General features: G+C 43.8%; 1 protein-coding gene across 2 annotated transcripts in view; it reads left to right on the top strand.

Annotated features, from left to right (window-relative positions):
• Positions 1-19,681, top strand: part of LOC308288996 (frizzled-3-like) — a 55,024-nt gene extending 35,343 nt beyond the window's left edge. The window contains exons 4-11 of one of the 2 annotated variants that reach the window (XM_080730491.1): positions 7,566-7,868; positions 8,874-9,036; positions 10,092-10,391; positions 10,946-11,197; positions 14,528-14,676; positions 16,141-16,249; positions 16,927-17,057; positions 17,850-19,681. In XM_080730491.1, the coding sequence (XP_080586617.1) occupies positions 7,566-7,868; positions 8,874-9,036; positions 10,092-10,391; positions 10,946-11,197; positions 14,528-14,676; positions 16,141-16,249; positions 16,927-17,057; positions 17,850-18,072 (1,630 nt within the window). In that variant the 3' untranslated portion in view covers positions 18,073-19,681. Of the gene's footprint in view, positions 1-7,565; positions 7,869-8,873; positions 9,037-10,091; positions 10,392-10,945; positions 11,198-14,527; positions 14,677-16,137; positions 16,250-16,926; positions 17,058-17,849 lie in introns of both variants that reach the window. The other variant, XM_080730490.1, reaches the window with a different exon arrangement.
• The last annotated feature ends 1,311 nt before the right edge of the window (positions 19,682-20,992 follow it).

Here is a 20,992-nt window from a genome sequence, read left to right as displayed (position 1 = left end):
CAGTCTTCCCAATGAGCACAAACGGTTTGTAGTTAAGGCTGTTTAATGCCACTGGAAAAGTTGTAAAACTGCAATACAGAAAATACAGAAAAAATATGCATTCTGTATTAATATTGTGAAAAACAAATAGAACATATGCAATAGACATGAAAAGACAATAATCAAACTGCTGTCACACTGTACTGGACCTAAATGACAAGTAGCTGTAGGCTAGCAAGCAGTGATTAGCTTAATTTAGTTTCAGCCAGCTTCAAACATTAACATCAAATTTAGCTTCATGTAGTTTCAATAGTATTGGATAAACATCACAAAATAGACTAAAGGAAGGCATAACTTCAAGAAAACCAACAGAATGTGCTTACAGTCATATATTTTCCAAGGCTTGTCAAAAGAGTAGCTTCTGGCATAACTCTCTGCTCTGCTGTCTTGTACACACTGAACACATACTGGGAAACTACAGCAAGCTCAAAGGGTCAAAATACACCACATGGTGCAAACAAAAACGATCTTCAAAACCACCACTAGGTGGCAATAATTCACACCAATAGTGGGCAGAACACTCCTCGCCTGGTATAATACTTTATACCACTAATTACATAGTCTCTTTGGTTTCCATTGTTTGTCATGGAGGTCCTTGGGATCCAACTCTCTAGGGAGTTTAGTCACAGACACTTGTTCACCTTTGCGGGGATTTCCAAACTCTTCTCTGTAAACGTCCTGCTTGTGTTCTTTGACCTTGCAGCTGTCACTCCCTGTAGCTTTGATTCTGTTAGCCGACTTGACTCGCTGAATGAGTTTGTCTACAGCCTGTGGAGGAAAGGGTAAGGGGTCTACACAGCTACTTGACATGTCCATGTAGACTTCATCTTCAACAGCTGAGGCTGGCTTAACATCGTGCTGTGTTCTTTGAAATACTCTGCTGGCAAAGTCATCCTTAGGGGTCTGATGACCATGGTAAGGTTTTGAGATGTCAAACTTCTCTTGGACTTGGAGGTCTTCATTCTGAACATTGGTTCTATAAACACTAATATTGGTTGGTTTATGGGCCCGTCCTAAGCACAAATCGCCAATGATGACCCATCCGAGGTCAAGGCGCTGTGCATAGGGTGCGTCGTGGGGTCCGTTATACCACTCCCGAACTTTATGCACACGCAGGATGTCTCTGCCGAGGAGAAGCATGATGGGAGCATCTGGGTCAACTTCTGGGATTTTGCCCACCACTGGCTTCAGATGGTGGTAGTAGCGAGCTATGTCAGGAGAAGGGATCTCCGACCTGTCATCGGGCATCACATTGCATTCGATGAGCGTTGGAAGGGGAAGTTGCATTTTGCCATCTATTGACTCTATGATAAAGTTGCTGGCTCGTCGCCCTGTTGTCTCTGTGACTCCTGAACATGTCTTCAGGGTATATGGTTCTGCACCTGCCTTGCTGCCGAAGAGGTTAAAGAAGTCTGATTTCGCTAGAGAGCGATTGCTTTGTTCGTCAAGAACAGCATAGATCTTGGTAGCCTTCTCTTTATGGCCAGCAGGGTAGACTCGGACCAGACATATTTTTGAACATGATCTGGTGTTAGTTGCATCCCCACACACTTCAGTGCACTTTGATGTTACTGCTGGGTTGTCATCCCTTTGCTGCTCCCCGCCGTAATCGCTGTTGGTGTCAACCCTCTCAGCTTCCCATGGGGGTGGCCCTGGATGTAGTGCAGAGGGATGTCTATCGCTGTTACACTCCTTACACTGTACTTCCGTGTCACAATCCTTGGCAATATGGCGAGTGGAAGCACAGCATCGGTAACAGATACGCATGTCCTTGAGATAAGCCTTTCTCTCTTCTAAAGACTTGCTCCGGAAACCGCGGCATTTCCCCAGAGGATGGGGCTTACTGTGTAAGGGACACTGCTTGTCTATGTCCTCTAACTTCTCTGATGAGGAGCTTTGACTGGTTTCAGATTCAGATTCTGAAGAGACATCAGTCTTCCTTACAGATACTGGCGTTCTGTGTCCACCTCCACTGGTGACACAGGCGAAACTTGGATCGTTGCGAGTTTGGGCTTCATCGTATACGAACTTCACAAAGAAGGAAAATGGCGGAAATGAGACTCGATGCTCTTTCTTGAACCTCGACCCTGCGGTTACCCATCTCTCCTGAAGATAGACTGGGAGCTTTGATAAGATGGGATTGACCCCATGTGCTGTGTCAAGATGTGATAGGCCGGTTAGGTATCCATTCGTTTTTGCTGCCTCCAGCTCTAATAAAAGGTCTCCAAGTTCTCGTAGTTTTTGGTTGTCTTTGGCCGAGAGCTGCGGGAAGTCTTCAATTCTTTTCAGAAATGCATGCTCTATAACCTCAGGGGCCCCAAAGCAATCTTCCAGTCTTTGCCACACCATGTTGAGGCCTGCTGTTGCGTTATGGATGTAGGCTGCTCTTAATCTCTTGGCTTGTTCAGCTGACTCAGGTCCCAGCCACTTGGCGAGTAAGTCCAGCTCTTCTTGAGGTGTCAGGTTCAAGTCTCTGGTTGAGCTGAGAAAGGAAGTCTTCCAGGCCCAATAATTTTCTGGGTGGTCATCATATTTCAGTAGACCAGAGCTGACCATTTCTCGTCTCATTAAGTACTTGGCTAAATCAGATGTGCCAGATGTGCCAGGAGGATTATAAGTAGGAGAGGTTGTGGAGTAATGAGGCTGGAGAGGACGAAATTCCTCTCTACTTGTGTATCTGGTGTCACGTGACCCTTCTCTCAAACTCCTGTACTCTTGCTTGGGGCTTACAGCACGAGTGTGTTGTGTTGATATATTTCCTGTAGCCTGAGTCTGTGTACGGGATTGAACAGGTAAGTCTTTGTACTCTACCTTACTGCATTCACCAGACTCTGCAGAGCAACTTCTTTCTTCATCATCGTCCATATCTCGCTGGCACCTTGATGGAGAGACAGGCTCTGATTTGGCTGTGTGGGGGAGTGGGAGTTGACCATGGTTCATCTCTGCATGTTTCTGCACATACTCTATGGTGCGCTGCATAGGGCTGAGTGACATCATGTTAGTCTCTAGCTGATAATGTTGAAGTTCTTCATTTTCCTCTTGGTCGTATGCCTCCAAAACCTGAGCTTCAGCCAGTGCTGCAGCAGCTGCTTTTTCTGACTGGAGCACTTGTAAGTCTGCTTGTAGCTCAGCTTTCTTCTTAACTTGATCAGCTTTGTTTTTTTCTTGTTCATATTCTATTTCTGCTTGCTGTTTTAACAGATTTGCCTCCTTTTGGGCATAAGTAAATTGGACCCGTGCGGCCTCTGCTTTGGCCCGTGCTTTGGCAGCACGACTGCTGGATGTAGAGGTCCGGCTTGACTTTGTAGAACCAGAGCATTGAGACCTGACTGCCAAAGTTTCATCTATTGGTTTAGAAGCATCCATGTTAAAACTTGCTTGTAGGGTTGCTGTAGAGCCAGTGCTGTTGATCCTCTCTTTACTGGACAGTCCGTTGTGAAGTATGACTTTTTACTATTCTGCCCTCCCTAGGTAAACTGACAGGCTAGTTTGGCAGATAGCGAACAGTCTTCCCAATGAGCACAAACGGTTTGTAGTTAAGGCTGTTTAATGCCACTGGAAAAGTTGTAAAACTGCAATACAGAAAATACAGAAAAAATATGCATTCTGTATTAATATTGTGAAAAACAAATAGAACATATGCAATAGACATGAAAAGACAATAATCAAACTGCTGTCACACTGTACTGGACCTAAATGACAAGTAGCTGTAGGCTAGCAAGCAGTGATTAGCTTAATTTAGTTTCAGCCAGCTTCAAACATTAACATCAAATTTAGCTTCATGTAGTTTCAATAGTATTGGATAAACATCACAAAATAGACTAAAGGAAGGCATAACTTCAAGAAAACCAACAGAATGTGCTTACAGTCATATATTTTCCAAGGCTTGTCAAAAGAGTAGCTTCTGGCATAACTCTCTGCTCTGCTGTCTTGTACACACTGAACACATACTGGGAAACTACAGCAAGCTCAAAGGGTCAAAATACACCACATGGTGCAAACAAAAACGATCTTCAAAACCACCACTAGGTGGCAATAATTCACACCAATAGTGGGCAGAACACCTATATATAGGCAGGACCACATGATTCAAAGGATCACAGTGCCCCCCACCGACCGATATTTGGGCATAATATACTGATACTGATGACTTCAGGGTTCTCCATATATATATGGACTGCAGTAGGACTCCCTAATCGGGAGATAAGCGACCGTCAGCTCGCATGTATACACAATAATGTTTCCTGCAAAAAGCAACCTCATGGTGGCGCTAGAAGAGGGGAATGTGAGAAATCAGGAGCGGAGGTTGTGGTTTGCCAGCCAAGGAGTGTGTGTGTGCAAAGTTTGGCATGGATAGGGGCAACGGTGTCGGAGATAAGAGTAGGGCCAAAATTATGACGCGACGTGACGGACAGACTGGCGGAGGGACTGACAGACAGCCGGTGGAGGTTTTCATAGTAACTTGCGACCTGACGGTCACAATAAAAGGGTTGCAATAAAAGGGACAAAGACTGACACATACAGAGATCTCCATAATGGGCACAAAAGGGACACAGATGGACGTCAAGCTCACAATGTGTCGATGTAGATTGGCTAGTTAAACTATTTTAAAATGTTTTTCAAAATGGTAAAAAAGGCAAAGAGGTTTAGGGATAAGGGGTAAGACACGGACAAAAATAGGGCCCTATGACTAAAACATATCGGTTGGATTGGCGGTGCGACGTAGGTGTGAGGGCTGCCCGACCTCTAGTTTAAAGAAATTGCTTCAACATTCAAAGCATATTCCTAATCCTTAATATCTAATCTCACCATGCAACTACTTTTCAGACTGTTGACGTTGTGTACTTCAAACGGCTCAAATGTGTTGAATAATTCTGAGCCACTGTAATCACATGTTTGAGTGTGTCTGTTCAAAGGGATCTGTTTCTAGCCAGCACTGCTTGTGTTGGACCCATGCCAGATCCACAACATCTTCTCCTCCGCCTCTCGCTCTTCACAAAACCCTTCTCTTAAATTCACCCCCTTCTCCTCTTTCCTCATTCCTTCCAGTGGTGTAAAGTAACTAAGTGCATTTACCCAAGAACTGCACTTGAGCACAATGATGTACTTCTGATGAGTATTTCCTTTTTTTTAATTGCGACCGTAGGTCGCACTTACTATCAAAACCTCCACAAACTGTGAGTGAGTCAGTCTGTCCGTCTGTCTGTCACACCTCACACGTCACACTATTGCCCTGCTCATATCTCCGCAACCGTTGCCCCGATCCATGCCAAATTTTGCACACACGCTCCTTGGCTGCCAAACTACAACCTCCAAGGACCCCCAGGTCCCTGGGGGACCCCCAGATGTAAAAAATGACCAAATGTGCAAAAATGACCAAATGACCACCCCAACGGGGCTGCTCACGGGGAATTCCCGGGGACCACCGACTCCTGGTGCTCCAGAACGGATGCAAAAGTGGTGGCGCCCCCAGTGGAGGACCCCCTCCACTGCAGCTCACATAAAATGCCGTAACTCGGGCTAGGAGGGTCCGGGAGAGCCGGGGCCGGTACCTATTCGTCCGCCAAGGCAATGCGGACACCCCACCCCTCATTTCTCACATGGCCCTCTTCTAGCGCCACCATGAGGCCGATTTTTAAAACACATTTTTGGACACTGCTCCTACAGTTTTTGCCCTAAAATCACGCAAATCGCTACACAGTATGTCTACACTCATCCCATCACCATGAATCTGTCCCATATAGCGCCACCTTCAGGCCGATTTTTAAAAACACATTTTGGGACACTGCTCCTACAGATTTTGCCCTAAAATCACGAAAATCACTACACAGCATGTCTACACTCATGTCATCAACATGGATCAGGAAGATTTTGGAAAAACACATTTTTGCCCTATTTGTGGAGATAAGCGACCTACGGTCGCTTATCTCCCGATTAGGGAGTCTTACTGGTACTTTGTACTGCTACCTAACTATGTCTCAGAGGCAAATATTGTACTTTTTACACCATTACATTTATTTGAAAACATTATAGTGACTTTCTAGATTTAGATTATAGTGTATCTTGATGCCTATACTTGTGTACTTTTACTCATAGTAAAATGTTGAATACAGGTCTTGTACTTGTAACAGTATTTTTCCACCACCACTTCTTCCTCCTCTCTTGCTGTCTCCCTCCCTCCCTCCTATATGTTCTCATCTCTCACACTCTCACTGTGTTTATACCCTTCTGAGGCCTTAATGTGCTCTGTCATCTAACATCAGATGTAATATCCTTGCTGTCGGGCAGAAAACTTGTATCTCTATTTTTCAACTTTTTATGTATTTTTGTCACTTAATATCCTACTTTGTTATACAAGGGTGTCAAGGAAAAAAATGTGAAAATAGCCGATCTCCAAACTCACAACTATTTTCACAATTTCTGAAAGTTTTCGTTCCATTTCCTACAAGCTCACAATGCTTCGCATCGGCTATTTTCAAATAGCTGAAATGTACAGTATATAGGGCTGAAGTGGTTCCCGGAATATTTTGTTATAATAATCTAAATCTACAAAGTAACTAGTAACTGAAGTTTTCAAATAATTGTAGTGGAATAAAAGTACAATATTTGCCATTGTAGTGGAGTAGAAAATTGTACTTAACTACAGTACTTGAGTAGTTAGTTACTTTACAGTACTGGTGTCTTACTTTGTGAACCAGCTCAGTGGCCTTATGGTTAGAGTGTCTGCCCTGAGACTGGGAGGTTGGGGTCCGATTCCCGGCCGGGTCATACCAAAGACCAAAGACTGAAAAATGGGACCCAGTGCCTCCCGCTTGGCACTCAGCATCAAGGATTGGATTGGGGGTAAGTCCCTGCGTCATACTAGCATCATGCAAGCTGCCGCAAGCTGCCTCATGCTACAGAAACAGGAGATAGGCTCCTGCCCTATGGGCCTCATGGCTCGGCAAGGCTTACTTTGTATATTATTACAGGACAATGCCAGTTGATGAACACAAGCTCATCTGAGCTGTCGTCTAGGGGTGGGCGATATGGAAAAATACAATATCACGATATTTTCCCAAGCTGTATCACGATACACGATTTTATCACAATTCTTTTTCACGTTGGTTTTTATGGTTATTTACGTTGTTTTTATGGTTATTTTTCAAGTTGCTTGACAAAAACTAGACTCTCTGGGTTCCTTTTGGGAGGTCTAAATTGAACTTTACAAGTATGTAACTCTGACAGTATACAAATGAAACCAAATGGACCCTTACGGGTCCATTTGGTTTCATTTGTATACTGTCAGAGTTAAGTGGAGCCCTTGACATTTTAAAGTTTGAGAACTGATGATTTTGACCAAAATGCAAGTTTAAATTGAATTCTGCAATGAATCTCTGTATTAACGATTAAACAGGATTTTTTACAAGGCTCCCTCAATTGTATCACGATATTTACGATACCTCTGAAAAGGCATATCGTGGAGACATTGTATCGTCTCAACAATAATTATCACCTTATCGCCCACCCCTACTGTCGTCTCTCAGGTTCCCAGACTGCGACGAGGCCTATCCCCGTGCAGAGGACATGCTGTCCGCCTCGGACCCCACGGACCAGTCGTCGCTGACCGTCCAGAGGGACTACGGCTTCTGGTGCCCCCGGGAGCTGAAGGTGGACCCCGAGCTGGGCTACACCTTCCTGGGCAAGAAGGACTGCTCGGCCCCCTGCCCCTCCATGTTCTTCAGTCGGCAGGAGCTCACGCTGGCCCGCTACATCATCGGCGTGGTGGCCATCGTCTGTCTGTCGGCGACGCTCTTCACCTTCCTCACCTTCCTCATCGACGTCACCAGGTTAGGACCGTCGAGTTCCATCCCTCTGCTGGGGTCTCTATAGACCAGGGTTCCCCAGTTGGTTTTCCCCAAGGGCCAAATTATGTCTAGGGTACCAAGCCGAGGGCTACTCCAGTGACAGTTCGGATATCGTCGTTGTCGGGTGAAAATGTCCAAAACCGTTTGTTTTGCATTTATCATTTTAAAAATGATTTAAACTAGTGAAAACAGCCGATCTACAAGCACGCAACGCCTCGCTCCGCGAGGCGTTGTGTGCTTGTAGATCTGCTGTACTTTTGTGCGACGGCCTTGTTTGATGAAGCAGAGCTTTACCTTGCGAAAGAACGTACACATTTTGACCAGTGGTCCGGGAACCGCCAGTGGTCCTTGAGGGGGTTCCAGGTGGTCCCCAGCTAAATGATGGAGAGTTGGTAACCAAATGGACCCTTATAGATCTTTAATTCATGAGAGTGTAAATTTGTTCCATTTTACACTCTCAAGAGTTAAATTATTGTTAAACATCTGAATTACTTAATAATTTACAAGAAGTCTACACAATTAGAGAATGTAGATTTTTTTATTTTGAATAAACGTGCCTGTTTTATCTCTCCTATGGTAATGGAATCGTGGACGAAATCTTATCGAACGATGACAAAATATTCCAAGTTTTGGGTCCGAGAGGCTAAATCTCATCAAATGGTGGTCTGTGGCTCAAATGCTGAATAGATAATGGCCCTTGATATAAAGGTTGAAAATCTTTAACAATGTACAGATGTATAATCAATGACAAACTGTGTGTAATTTATTAAATCAACTGATCATGTACGCACCTGCATATTATGCTAATGTTCTAAAAATGTACATACCTGCTATCACACACACACTATCTGTATCTTCATTTGCTCTCACTCTACCACTATCTTCTCTCTTCTCATGGAGTACTATGAAAAAACATTTAAACCTGTGATTTTGTGTTCAAAATGATTCTGAAAGAAAATCACAAAGTGGTGTTTTTATCCCCTTCAGGTTTCGCTACCCTGAACGGCCAATCATCTTCTACGCCGTGTGCTACGTCATGGTGTCGCTGGTCTTCTTCCTGGGCTTCCTATTGGAGGACAGGGTGGCGTGTAACGCAGCAAGCCCCGCCCACTTCAGATCTTCTACCGTAACGCAGGGTTCTCACAACAAGGTGAGGTCACTTCCTGTCCAGACAGGATGGCGTTCAAGGGAATAATCTGTGTAAATATATGATGAAGTTATATTTTCATCGCTGCCGATGTTTCTCCGCCTTTCAGCTTTTTATGCTTTCCCATAAATGGATGCACTACTTTGTCATTGTCAGCTTGTCTGCTGTTTTTGCCATTTCGGATATTTAGTGAAAATGAAAGTTGTTAAGTGTATCTGGGTTTTATGAATACTGAACCAATGAGAAAGTAGTAACAAGAGCTTGTGACTAAATCATAGGGGTTTGGACATACAGTACAATGTTTGTACCGGCCAGTGACAATTTGTTTAGATTATTATTACTCCCCAATGTCTCTCTCCTTCCGAGATCCCACTCCTCCTTGTTTAACCCATTCAGAACAGGTACACATTTTGTGTATCATTATTTTATGCTTTAACTATTGAAAAATAGCAGATATACAAGCTCACAGCGCGGCACCGAGTGCCGCACTGCGAGCTTGTAGATCTGCTATTTTTGAAAAATCGTGAAAATGAGAATTTTGACCTGATTCTATAAGTGTCTTTTGAATCCTTCTTAAGGTTTTTGGAAAAAACCCTATGTTTCTATGACAGCAATCTGGCCAGCCATCGTCAAAGAAAAGGTCCTTTTCACTTAACTGGAGCTCAGTTAGTCTGTTCTTGAGAGACTACTATGTCAGTGGTTCTCAAACCTTTTCATGTCAAGGACCCCCAAAATATATTTATTTGGCCAGGGACCCCATCTCAAAATATTTAGTTCCAGGGACCACCCCAGAAGCAAAATTTTAGTTACAAACGTTCGCTTTGAAAATACATATATCCAAAGATTTGCACACATTTTCACGACTTTTTCAAAAATAGCAGATCTACAAGCTCGCAGCGCGGCACTCGGTGCCGCGCTGTGAGCTTGTATATCTGCTATTTTTCACTGGTTAAAGCATTCAATAATTTTAGGCCTAAATGGGTTAAAACATTTGTATAAACTCCTAAAAGTGACTTTAATGTGATGATACGTTTTCCTTCTGTGTGTTTCTCCTTCAGTTCTGCACCCTGTTCTTCATGGTGCTGTATTTCTTCACCATGGCTGGCAGCGTGTGGTGGGTCATCCTCACCATCACCTGGTTCCTGGCCGCTGTGCCCAAATGGGGCAGCGAGGCCATTGAGAAGAAGGCCCTGCTGTTCCATGCCTGTGCCTGGGGCCTCCCGGGGGCCCTGACAGTCACCCTGCTGGCCCTCAATAAGACCGAAGGAGACGGCATCAGTGGAGTGTGTTTCGTGGGATTGTATGACATGGACGCCCTGAGATGGTTCGTCCTGGCTCCGCTCTGCCTCAACGTGGCTGTGAGTCTCTTAAACAGCAACACTGTAACACCTTTAACAATTTAACAATTAATAATACTTTAACAATAGCGCTTCAACGACCCATACCAGTGGTATTGCATGTTTAGCCCATAGACTACAACTCATAAGGTACTTTACATTACCGCTGACCATTTTCCAAAATATACTGCCCTGTATTTTGGAATAATTACCAGACTTTCTTTATTAAAACTCTGTGTGATAAACATGCCTTAAAATTGTCTGCTTCTGTGGCTGATATTTCTGTTGCCATGAAGAAGACATTTACGTTTAGAGTTAAATTTTGTACGTAAACCAATTTCTTCTCCAGGGACTATATTGAACTATTGAACTGTAGTTACTGTGTATTGTCAATTCACAAATGTGTCTACCAGTACCACAGGGTGCTGAAAACAGCAAAACCCTCTTTGGCTGAAAAACAAGAGCCACAAGGCTCAATTATGCACACCTCTAGTACGCCTTGTTTAATTGGATAAGAAAGCACACATGCTCATTGCCCAACCCAAAAAGTAAACAAAACTCCTCCTCCTCCTCAGGTGGGCGTGTCCCTGTTGTTGGTGGGGATCGTGGCTCTGAACCGTGTTCGCATGGAGATCCCTCTGGAGAAGGAGAACCAGAGCAAACTGGTCAAGTTCATGATCCGTATCGGAGTGTTCTCTGTGCTCTACCTGGTGCCACTGCTGACTGTGATTGGCTGCTACCTGTACGAGCACAGCTTCCGCAGCCACTGGGAGACCACCTGGATCGAAGAGAACTGCAAACGATACCACATCCCCTGTCCATATAAGGTAAACACCACACCCACTGTCCATACGACCACACCCCCTGTCCATACAAGGTAAACACCACACCCCCTGTAGGTAAATATCACAACACTGGGTGCAACACCCACTTGTTTACCAGAATTATCTCCACCATTTGTTAAAAAAAAAGAAAAAAGGTTTTTCCTTTTGACGGATCGTATTAACACTTTAAAGGTAGTCCTGGGATCCTACAGATGTATGTAATGTTGATTAAAAGACAGATTCCAATAACATTTATTATCATTATATAGTTCTAGATCTGCCGCTGGTCGAGAACGCACTTCTGTATAATCTCGGCAGTACAGCTACACAGAGGGGGAAGCTCACAGATGAGGCTTTCCCTCTCTCTCTCTGTCTTTTTTTTCTTGTTCTGTCTTTCTCTCCTTTAATCTTTGTTTTATACTGACTACTGCAGAACTCTCAAATCTATCCTGTCTCTATGTTCTGGCTCCATTCCCTCCTCTACCCTACGCTACTCTCTCTGTTCTCTGTCTAGCGTGCTGCTTCATGCTCTGCTGTCTGTGCTGTTTGAGCTCTTTGTAGTGGCTGTGAAGACTCAGTGGGGGTGCAGGGTGCTTTGTGAAGTCAATCACTAAATTAATAAGCATGGTAATGTGCAGGTGTGAGCGGAGCTGAGCACACACACAGCACACTGGCTCTATGTATGAGGAGGTGGTGAAAACTCTTGATCTATCACATCTAAAAGATCACATGACAAAATTAGATTCTTATAGTTGTAAAGGAGTTGGTGAGGGTCACGGCTTAGGAAAAGGTCAGGGTTACCTTATGGGTTGAATGGAGGCTAATGAAGTGTCTACAAGTGCAGTAATAGGTGCGTGTGTGTGTGTGTGTGTGTGTGGGGGGGGGGGGGGGTGTCATGTTATGATGAGTGACTAACTAGGGACTAGGGAATCTGGGGGTGACAGGTGCTCGTTCTTATGTTACGTGCTTGTGTGTGTGTTTGTGTGCGTGCATCTGAACAGACTCTTTATATGTCATTGTACTTTAGGATTCTTTACATCACTGTAGCATTTGATCATTCCCCAAGAGGTCTATTTGTGCCTGCTGGTTTCAGCCCATAGACACGCCCACTCTCAGAGTGGACTGTCAAGCGTCAGCTGAAATCAGGCTATGCATGTGCACCAATGTGTGTACCTGTGTATAAGGTCTTAATAATTATATTTTTTTACTGGCTAAATTAAATGAAAATCACAGGCCATTATTTCACTATTCATATGCTGTAGTTCAGGGTTCCCCAATTAGTTTTCCCCAAGGGCCGAATTATGTCTAGGGTACCAAGCCGAGGGCCACAACATTGCAGGGGGCGACGGTGGCGTTCCCGCTACTCCAGCGACAGTTTTCGTCGTCGTCGGGTGAAAATCTTGTATGTCCAAAACCGTTCGTTTTGAATTTATCATTTTAAAAATGATTTAAACCAGTGAAAACAGCCGATCTACAAGCACACAACGCCTCGCGGTGCGAGGCGTTGTGTGCTTGTAGATCTGCTGTTTTCACTACTTTTGTGCGACGACCTTGTACGATTTGCGAAAGAACGTACAAATTTGGAGATACGAGATTTCCACCCGACAACGACGATATACTAGTGTTGTTTGTTGCTGCTCTTATACCACCATTATTACTGGGGTTGGTGTGGGCCAGACAGTAGCCCCCCGCGGGCCGCAAATGGCCCGCGGGCCGCCTATTGGGGAACCCTGCTGTAGTTGATGCCTCATTCATGCAACCATTATTTGCAGTGAACATTTACTTTGTTCCAAATAAAAATTGCATTGCTTTACCACTGTGTAATATTCACCTTCTGTGTGGATGTACCCACAACACAAACGATAGATCCAAATATATTTGTGGATGGATCAATCACACAAAGAAACTACCCTGGTGTGTAATTACCTTAACACGTTGCAAGCCGCGGCAGAACCCTCTGAACAGAGGTAGCGCCGAAGAAATAAGCCATTTATTTACAAACATGTTTTAAAAAAACAAAGCCCACATGATAACAACACGTAATGGAGTGCTCGATACAGCGTACATATTCATCCTGCAGAGGTCGGCGATCTTACTTTGGCGAGGCGGAGGGGAGATCAATTCCATTCGTTTACGTGCGGCGAAGCAGGGAAAGGAGCGATAGAGAAGCGGCGCCCGAACGTGATTGAAACCGCGATCCACGAACAGAGACAAAGAGTAGCCATCTTGTGTGTTGTCCTTGTCGAGTTTCAACACTGGGGAGAGTATCAGGCCACTCCTGGCCAGCCATCCATCCAGAATGTGAGTCAACGGCGTGGCCTGCTGGATATTACGAGTATCACACCCAGCACCAGAAAATGACTGTGAGAGCATATTAACCGTTTCAGATAGCTCCAAAAAGACACAGAGAAGAATTTCCGATGTTTTTTTTTTTTATTATTATCATTTATATCAAAAGTCCGGGAATAGACGTGTGGCTGATGGGACCCAGTAGGAAGTCCGAGGGAGTACGACCAGGCTTAGAAGGTGTTTCATAGTGTACGCTTTAATATTTCTAGATTGTATTGTGTGAGATTATAAATTATATTCGACATTTTGAATGTTGCTCTGTGAGACCCATTACTTCATTACAAAACAGCATTGTTGTATTGGTCGGATCCAGACACATTGTTTAATAACCTGTAATATTATTAGATTCTAATCCCATGGTCCAATCATTTGTATAATATTTGTTCAACCTCACCTGATTGTCCTCTCCCTGACATTCACATTATTTTAACCCATTAAAACCGGGAAAGCATCTGTCATTTTATAGCTTTGGCCATTCAGAAATGAAGCAACATTACGAGAGGGTGTGTGTTATCATGATTATCAGCACGCCTGCGTTGCTGCAGGAACGAGCCGAAGGCGAGCTCCATAGGCAGAACTACCTTTTGTATAATAGCAGATATACCGGCTAGCGAGCTTGTACATCTGCTATATTTTGGAGGGAAAATCTTTAAAGTGTGAGAAATACTGATTTGGAAGTCATTCGTAGAATCTGCCTCAAGTCGTAATGACTTATAGGTCTGTCTGTACTGGCTGTATAAACAAACCAAACAAATCAAAATGTTCAGAATGAGTGAAACATGATGGAATATAAAGACACTTTAGACACACAAGATGTGTAATGCAATAGTCCAACTGGCTTTGTCTACTGGAGGGCGTGTTCCAATCCAATCCAATCCACTTTATTTATATGGCAGATTTTACAACCAGGGTTTACAAGGTTCCAGTTAGATCCATTATGTTGTGATGGTGTTGTGTCAATAATAACATTTGTGTGTTGCTCAGGTTGAGCAGACCAGTCGACCTCATCTGGTTGTGTTCCTGTTGAAATATCTGATGATGCTGGTGGTGGGCATTCCCTCCGTGTTCTGGGTGGGCAGCAAGAAGACCTGCTTTGAGTGGGCCAGCTTCCTGCACGGACGCAGACGCAAAGAGTAAGGACACAATATCCTTATTCCATGTTGTGTGTGCGTCAGGTTTAACCACGTGAACCCTAGCCTCCCTATTCTGGGCATGTCATAATAAGCATAGTACCCTAGGACAGTGGTTCGCAACCTGTGGGTCGGGACCCCCAGGGGGGTCCCCAAATTGTTTTGGGGGGTCCCCAGATCATTAGCTTAATGTGCAACATTGTTTTCTCACTCAACAGTAAAAAGAAAACAAAACAAAAAAACAGCATAGAGTTTAAGTGCATAGAGGGTATATGCATTTCAGTGACAATTTAACTCATTTAGTGCCAGCGCCCTCTAGGGGCCATAGAATGCCAGGGTATCTCTCATAGGCGAGCGCTTTAGCTTCCAGGACCTCACCTTCCAGGACCTCACATGCTCACGTTCATGCACGTCATGGAAAGGTCCCGGATGATAATGCTAACAGAATGGCTATTCCCATTTTGTCATCTAAAAGATCATTTTTGGGCGATTTCGCCGTAAATAAACCTCGCGCCGCTTCCCTAAAGACACAATCCAGAGATATAAGCCTTCAAAGATGTGGTCTTTCATTGGATTAGGCGGAGATTGGCGATTTCGTTCGCAAATAACGGCCGGCCGGGAGGTTGCTAGCTTTCGGCTAGTAGCTAGAAAAATCAGGCCAGGCTTCAGAAGGCCTCTTATCATTTTATTCATTTCATTAAATATCCCGGACTAGTTCGGGATAGGCACCCTGGAATACGTCGCGCCGCCTACAATGAACATTGGGTGAACATTGGGGGGGTCTAAACTTTATTTTAAACCATTTTCAATGGAATAAGTCGTCGGAGCATCTAGCGTCTCTCGTTGGTGAGCGCTGGGCGAGCAGGGACCACCCACGTTGCTCCAAGCAGCTCGGGGTAAGTAAAATAGCAAATAAAAAATTGTTTTTGATCCCGAATATCCCGAACTAGTTTGGGATAGGCACTTAAAGGGTTAAGGACTTTTTAACACCTCTGAAATGACAAATTAAACATTGGCCAAATTGTGAGATATTAGAGGCAGAAATTGTGAAAATAGCCGATCTACATTGCGAGGCGTTGTGAGCATGTAGATCTGCTATTTTCACAATAGAGCCGTGTTACACAAAATGTAATGCCTCAACTCTTAGTGCTCGTCAGGGTGGGGGGGTCCCCAGTTAAAATATGATTATTTTTGGGGTCACGGCCTGAAAAGGTTGAGAACCACTGCCCTAGGAGAACCCGGTCAATAAAATAGACAAGGTTTACTTTAAATGGTTATAACTTGCGTTTTAAAAGGAATTCAAATTCGCCTAGAGAACCATCAAGATCTTAGTTGTTCTTTCAGATTAGATAGTTATTTAAGTTAGTTTATAAATCTACAATACGTATATAATCTTCACATGAAGTCAAATGTTAGATATCCTCTCCTTTCCTCTCACACTTCCTCATCATCTCCTCTCTGCAGCAGTGGGGTGAATGAGTCTCGGCAGATCCAGGATCAGCCCGACTTTGTCCAGTCACTGCTGCGTGACCCACAGACCCCCATCATCAGGAAGTCCAGAGGAACATCAACACAGGTACTGTAACACACACACACACACACACACACACACACACACACACACACACACACACACACACACACACACACACACACACACACACACAATAAAATGGTGTCACACAAAAATAGCGAAAATTGCTGATTTCCCTAACCCCATGTTTGAGCTGTAGTAGATTAATTATTATCTTCTACCCCAATTCTTTTTTTAAATTCAAATCCATTATAAATGTTTTTTTTTAACTGATTAAATGGATCAGTTTCAGTGTTGGAAAAAGTACTCAAGATTTTACTGCAATATAGAAATACTACAAGTAAAAGTCTGTGATTCAAAATGTACTTGAGTAAAAGTATGAAAGTATTGGCATCAAAATGTACTTATAGTACCAAAAGTAAAAGTACAAAATAGGCTATTTTCAAATAGCCTAGGTATAAAATGGAGCTAAAGGGGTTTATGTATATTTTATTATGATTTATATCTGCAAAGTAACTAGTAACTAAAGTTGTCAAATAAACGTAGTGGAGTAAAAGTACAATATTTGGAACTGAGATGTAGTGGAGTAGAAGTAAAAGTACTGGAAATTGGAAATACTCAAGTAAAGTACAAATGCCTCAAAATTGTACTTAAGTAAATGTACTTAGTTACTTTCCACCACTGATCAGTTTGATTAATTGTTACACCTCCTCATCCAGGGCACCTCCACCCACGCCTCCTCCACCCAGCTGGCCATCCTGGACGACCCCCCCGCCACCAGGAGCAAACCCAGCAGCGTCCACAGCAAGGCCAGTTACCATGGCAGCCTGCAGCGTTCCCGTGACAACAGGTAGGGCAGGAAATAGATTCTGTGGGTCTGTGGGTCACATTCTTTTCTCCTCCTCATCTTTTTTCTTTCCTCTTTTTATGCATCTTCTCTCTTTCTCTTATCTTTCTTCTTCTCTCCTCTCATCTTTCTTCTTTCTTGAGCTGCATTTCCCCCCTAAAACATGATTATCAGGTATTATGATTATACTAGGAGGAGGAGTTCAATTTAGTTTTTTATGTGGCCACACTCAACAGTTCATTAAGGGTCCATTCGGAAATGCGCACTCAACGCACTGGTGTGCCATGTGGTCGTTCGTTTATTCGGTGCACTTGGTGCGCTGTCGTTCGAAAATCCAGTGCGCGGCGCACCCGGTGTGCTGAGTGCACGCACTGAACGACCCTACTCAGAAGATGGGGTTTGGCAGTGTGGTGCGTCTGTGCGGTGTTTTGATTGGTTGGTTTTCATGGCGGTTATATGATGTCATTTAATCACTGTTTTTGGATCGGCACTTTTGACCCAATAGGTGTCAGCCTCCAGGAAGAAATACAAAGGGTATACATAATCGCTCATAACATGCACACCAGGGAGTCTAATGAAGTACTGTCAACCTCATAGACACATGAAAACCAGAAAAAGAACAAAAATATGGCACCACCTCTTTAAGATAAACAAGGAAAGACAAAAGGTCTTGTAGATTGGCTTTTAAAATGTTCATTACATATTTTGAAAGTTATCACCTATACTGACATGCCCAAAATAAGTAAAAAGAATAATCAATTAAATGTTGCACCTCTACTTCTCTTGTCGGCACAGGTTTGATGCTCCAGGTCAACATGTTGCTGAGGAGCGTAGTTTCCATGGCAGCATGCCCTGCCTCGACCACCCGCTGTCCACTCACAGCAGCCTCCATCGGCTGGATAGCCAATCAGTGCGGGGCAGCCAGCGAGATGTGTCTGAAGCCCAACCTCCTCTCATCACCCACGGCACAACAGCCAGTGACGGCCAGGTTGCCGGGGACGATGATACCAGTGCCTGAGAGGACAAAGGAGGTTGACAGCGGGTTGTCATTAGCACTGACGCAACGCTAGAAAGCTGAACACTGGTTCAGGTCAAACCTGAACAATGGGTGTCGGTCTTGCCAGGTGGAATTATCTGTTGAGTGAAATATGTTAGTCAATGGTGCTCAGCAGGGCAGAACAACCAAGCCAACGTTGATCATGAAACGGACACACGAAACGAAAGGTTCCCTTTCCTCCCTGGAGATGCTGTGGACTGTACAGGATTTCAAGATACCGCCTCCATACTGGACAGGGTGTTCTGGAATATCTAGACACTGTATTTGGAGCGCGTCTTCATCTCTGGCACTACATGTGGATCCACATGAAACATGGCTGTAAACCATCAGTCTGAATCTGGTGTGGACTGACTTGACCAGGCCTGCGATTGTAGAGTTTTCTCCCAGGAAGGACCTGCAGAAATGAATGGAAACGCTGTCCAGGATCATGTTTGTTGTGAAATGTTACACCTCCTCTTTGCTCTTGGTCTGAAATAACACTTAACATTTTGTTTGACCTTTTTAGTCTCTCTCTTGGCTCAGACTCATCTGTCTGTCCACTATGAATGACTATGAACCACCATGGACCACTATGGGCCTAATATGTAACTTGTGGACTTCTTAATGGCTTTGTGAGTTATTTTTATACTGTGAAGATTTTCATTGTCTGCTGCTGAAAGCTGCACTGTGTGTGTGTGTGTGTGCGTGTGTGTGTGTGTGTGTGTGTGTGTGTGTGTGTGTGTGTGTGTGTGTGTGTGTGTGTGTGTGTGTGTGTGTGTGTGTGTGTGTGTGCGTGTGTGCGTGCGTGCGTGCGTGTGTGCGTACGAGCACGGATGTACTTGTCTCAAGGTACATGTAAAGTTTTAAACTGCCCTTTTCTCCCCCTAGTGCAAAAACAAGGGATAACGGAGGGGGAGCTGAAACCATGTGAATGTAAAGAGTTTTTTATTATACTGGGACGGGTTGTGATCTAATTTTCAATTAGTTATTACAATGGTTATAATATGATAGACTATCATATTACGATGATGACGAGTGGACAGTGTGCTCACAAACAGTACAGTTCTACGGTCCAAACATCCAGAACTGCCTCTCCCAAAAACAACTTGGGCCAGAGAGACCTCTTTTGAAAAAGTCTGTCTAATGAGAGCAAAATGGGGGAAAAGACTGATTTCCACAGTATAATTTCTTCATAACAATACTTAGAGGTGTTAAAGTTATACATACTAATACTATAGATCAGTGTTTCTCAACCTTTTTTCTGCATGGGCACACTTTTTGTCCCAAGAATCCATGGGCACACAAACATACTACGGGGGTGTAAATATCGTCACTGTCTTTATATGTGTACGTTTCTTCACTAAGTAAAGGTGGTTGCACACTGCTGCGTTTTTCGTTGCGAAATGCGTTTTTCAGGGCAAGGAGAGAGAGAGAGAGAGAGAGCAAGGGACCGAGTGGTGCGCGAAACGGGCGGCAGTGTGCAAACGTGACTGACATAACGTGAGGTTGATTTTTTTATTCACGCGCTCCGAAATTCACCCCGATATTCGGCCCGAAAAACGCAGCAGTGTGCAACCAGCTTAACGCCCTGCTTCATCATACAAGGCTGTCACACAACAGTAGTGAAAACAGCAGATCTACAAGCACACAACGCCTCACGGTGCGAGGCGTTGTGTGCTTGTAGATCAGCTGTTTTCACTAGTTTCAATCATTTTTAAAATGATAAATACAATACTGGCTTTCAAGCAGTTTCAAGGGGCGCACCAAAGGTCCCCAGGCACAGTGGTTGAGAAACACTGCTATGGATCATATAAGAAAAACTGTCCACAAGGTATTATGAGGACCAAAATGTTGCACAAGAGGTTTTTAAAGTTCAAAGGTTTTTTCTGCCAAGATGCTTTTGTGGAACCTTTTTACTGTGGTTTAGGGTCGATTCATACTCCACTTTTAGAGCCTAATTTATTTCGGTTCGGCTCTGTCTAAACTATGTTATGGCATGATTTGGAGCTGAATTTATGACGTTACCCTCCTGATCCTCTGAATGACGCCATATCATACTTTAGACAGAGCCGAACCGAAATAAATTGGGCTCTAAAAGTGGAGTATGAATCGACCCCTACTGTCCAAATATTTAAAAGGGAAAGTTGTGACCGGCTTTATATTTCAAAATAAAATGTATTTCCCAGAATGAGCACTGACCTAGGTAATATATGTATGCCATAGTAGATTTTAAATTACATTTTAAGATTACTATTGGTGGATATGAATGATTCTTTTATAAAGATTATTCTATGAATTTGATTCAATGTTCTCCAATGTAAAAAGCCCCATAAAATAAGTTGCATTATTCCAATGTTTATGATGTGAATGGAATTGAGGACCTTTTATGGCTGTGTTTGTGTGCACACTGTATCTGGTTAAAAGAACAAGGTGATGCGCACATCCTTTCCAAGTGCTGGTGCTGGGCTCAGGTCCACATAGGATTAAAAAGAATAGAAGTTCACACAACAGCTGATGCTCCACAGTGTTTATTACGTTTTAAAACATAAAGTTTGACGACGTTTCGGCCATCAGCTGGCATTCATCAGGCACACTGTATCATCGTAATGGCCCTTTCATAACCCATCCTAGCTTACAGTATGTCACCAATAACGTGAAAAAATAATGGGTCCCTGGAGGAAAATCATTGGATTTTTGGAGGGGACCTGATGTTTACATGTGTGGGCCTTAAAGGCCCAAGCCGCAATTAGTCCACCCCAGATTTTTTGGCTACTTCAATGTTGAGAGTAGAGAGACAGGAAATCAAGGGCAGCGAAAGGGGAGACATACGTGACGTGACGTGACGTGACGTGAGTTCTATTCCCACTTGGGACCTCACGACCTCACATGGAGCATATGGTTG

This window comes from Nannobrachium achirus, assembly GCF_963921795.1.
Source record: "Nannobrachium achirus genome assembly, chromosome: 7".
In the NCBI taxonomy this organism is placed as follows: domain Eukaryota; kingdom Metazoa; phylum Chordata; class Actinopteri; order Myctophiformes; family Myctophidae; genus Nannobrachium; species Nannobrachium achirus.
Note: the sequence above shows the minus strand (reverse complement) of the source record. Positions and strands in the feature narration are given on the sequence as shown.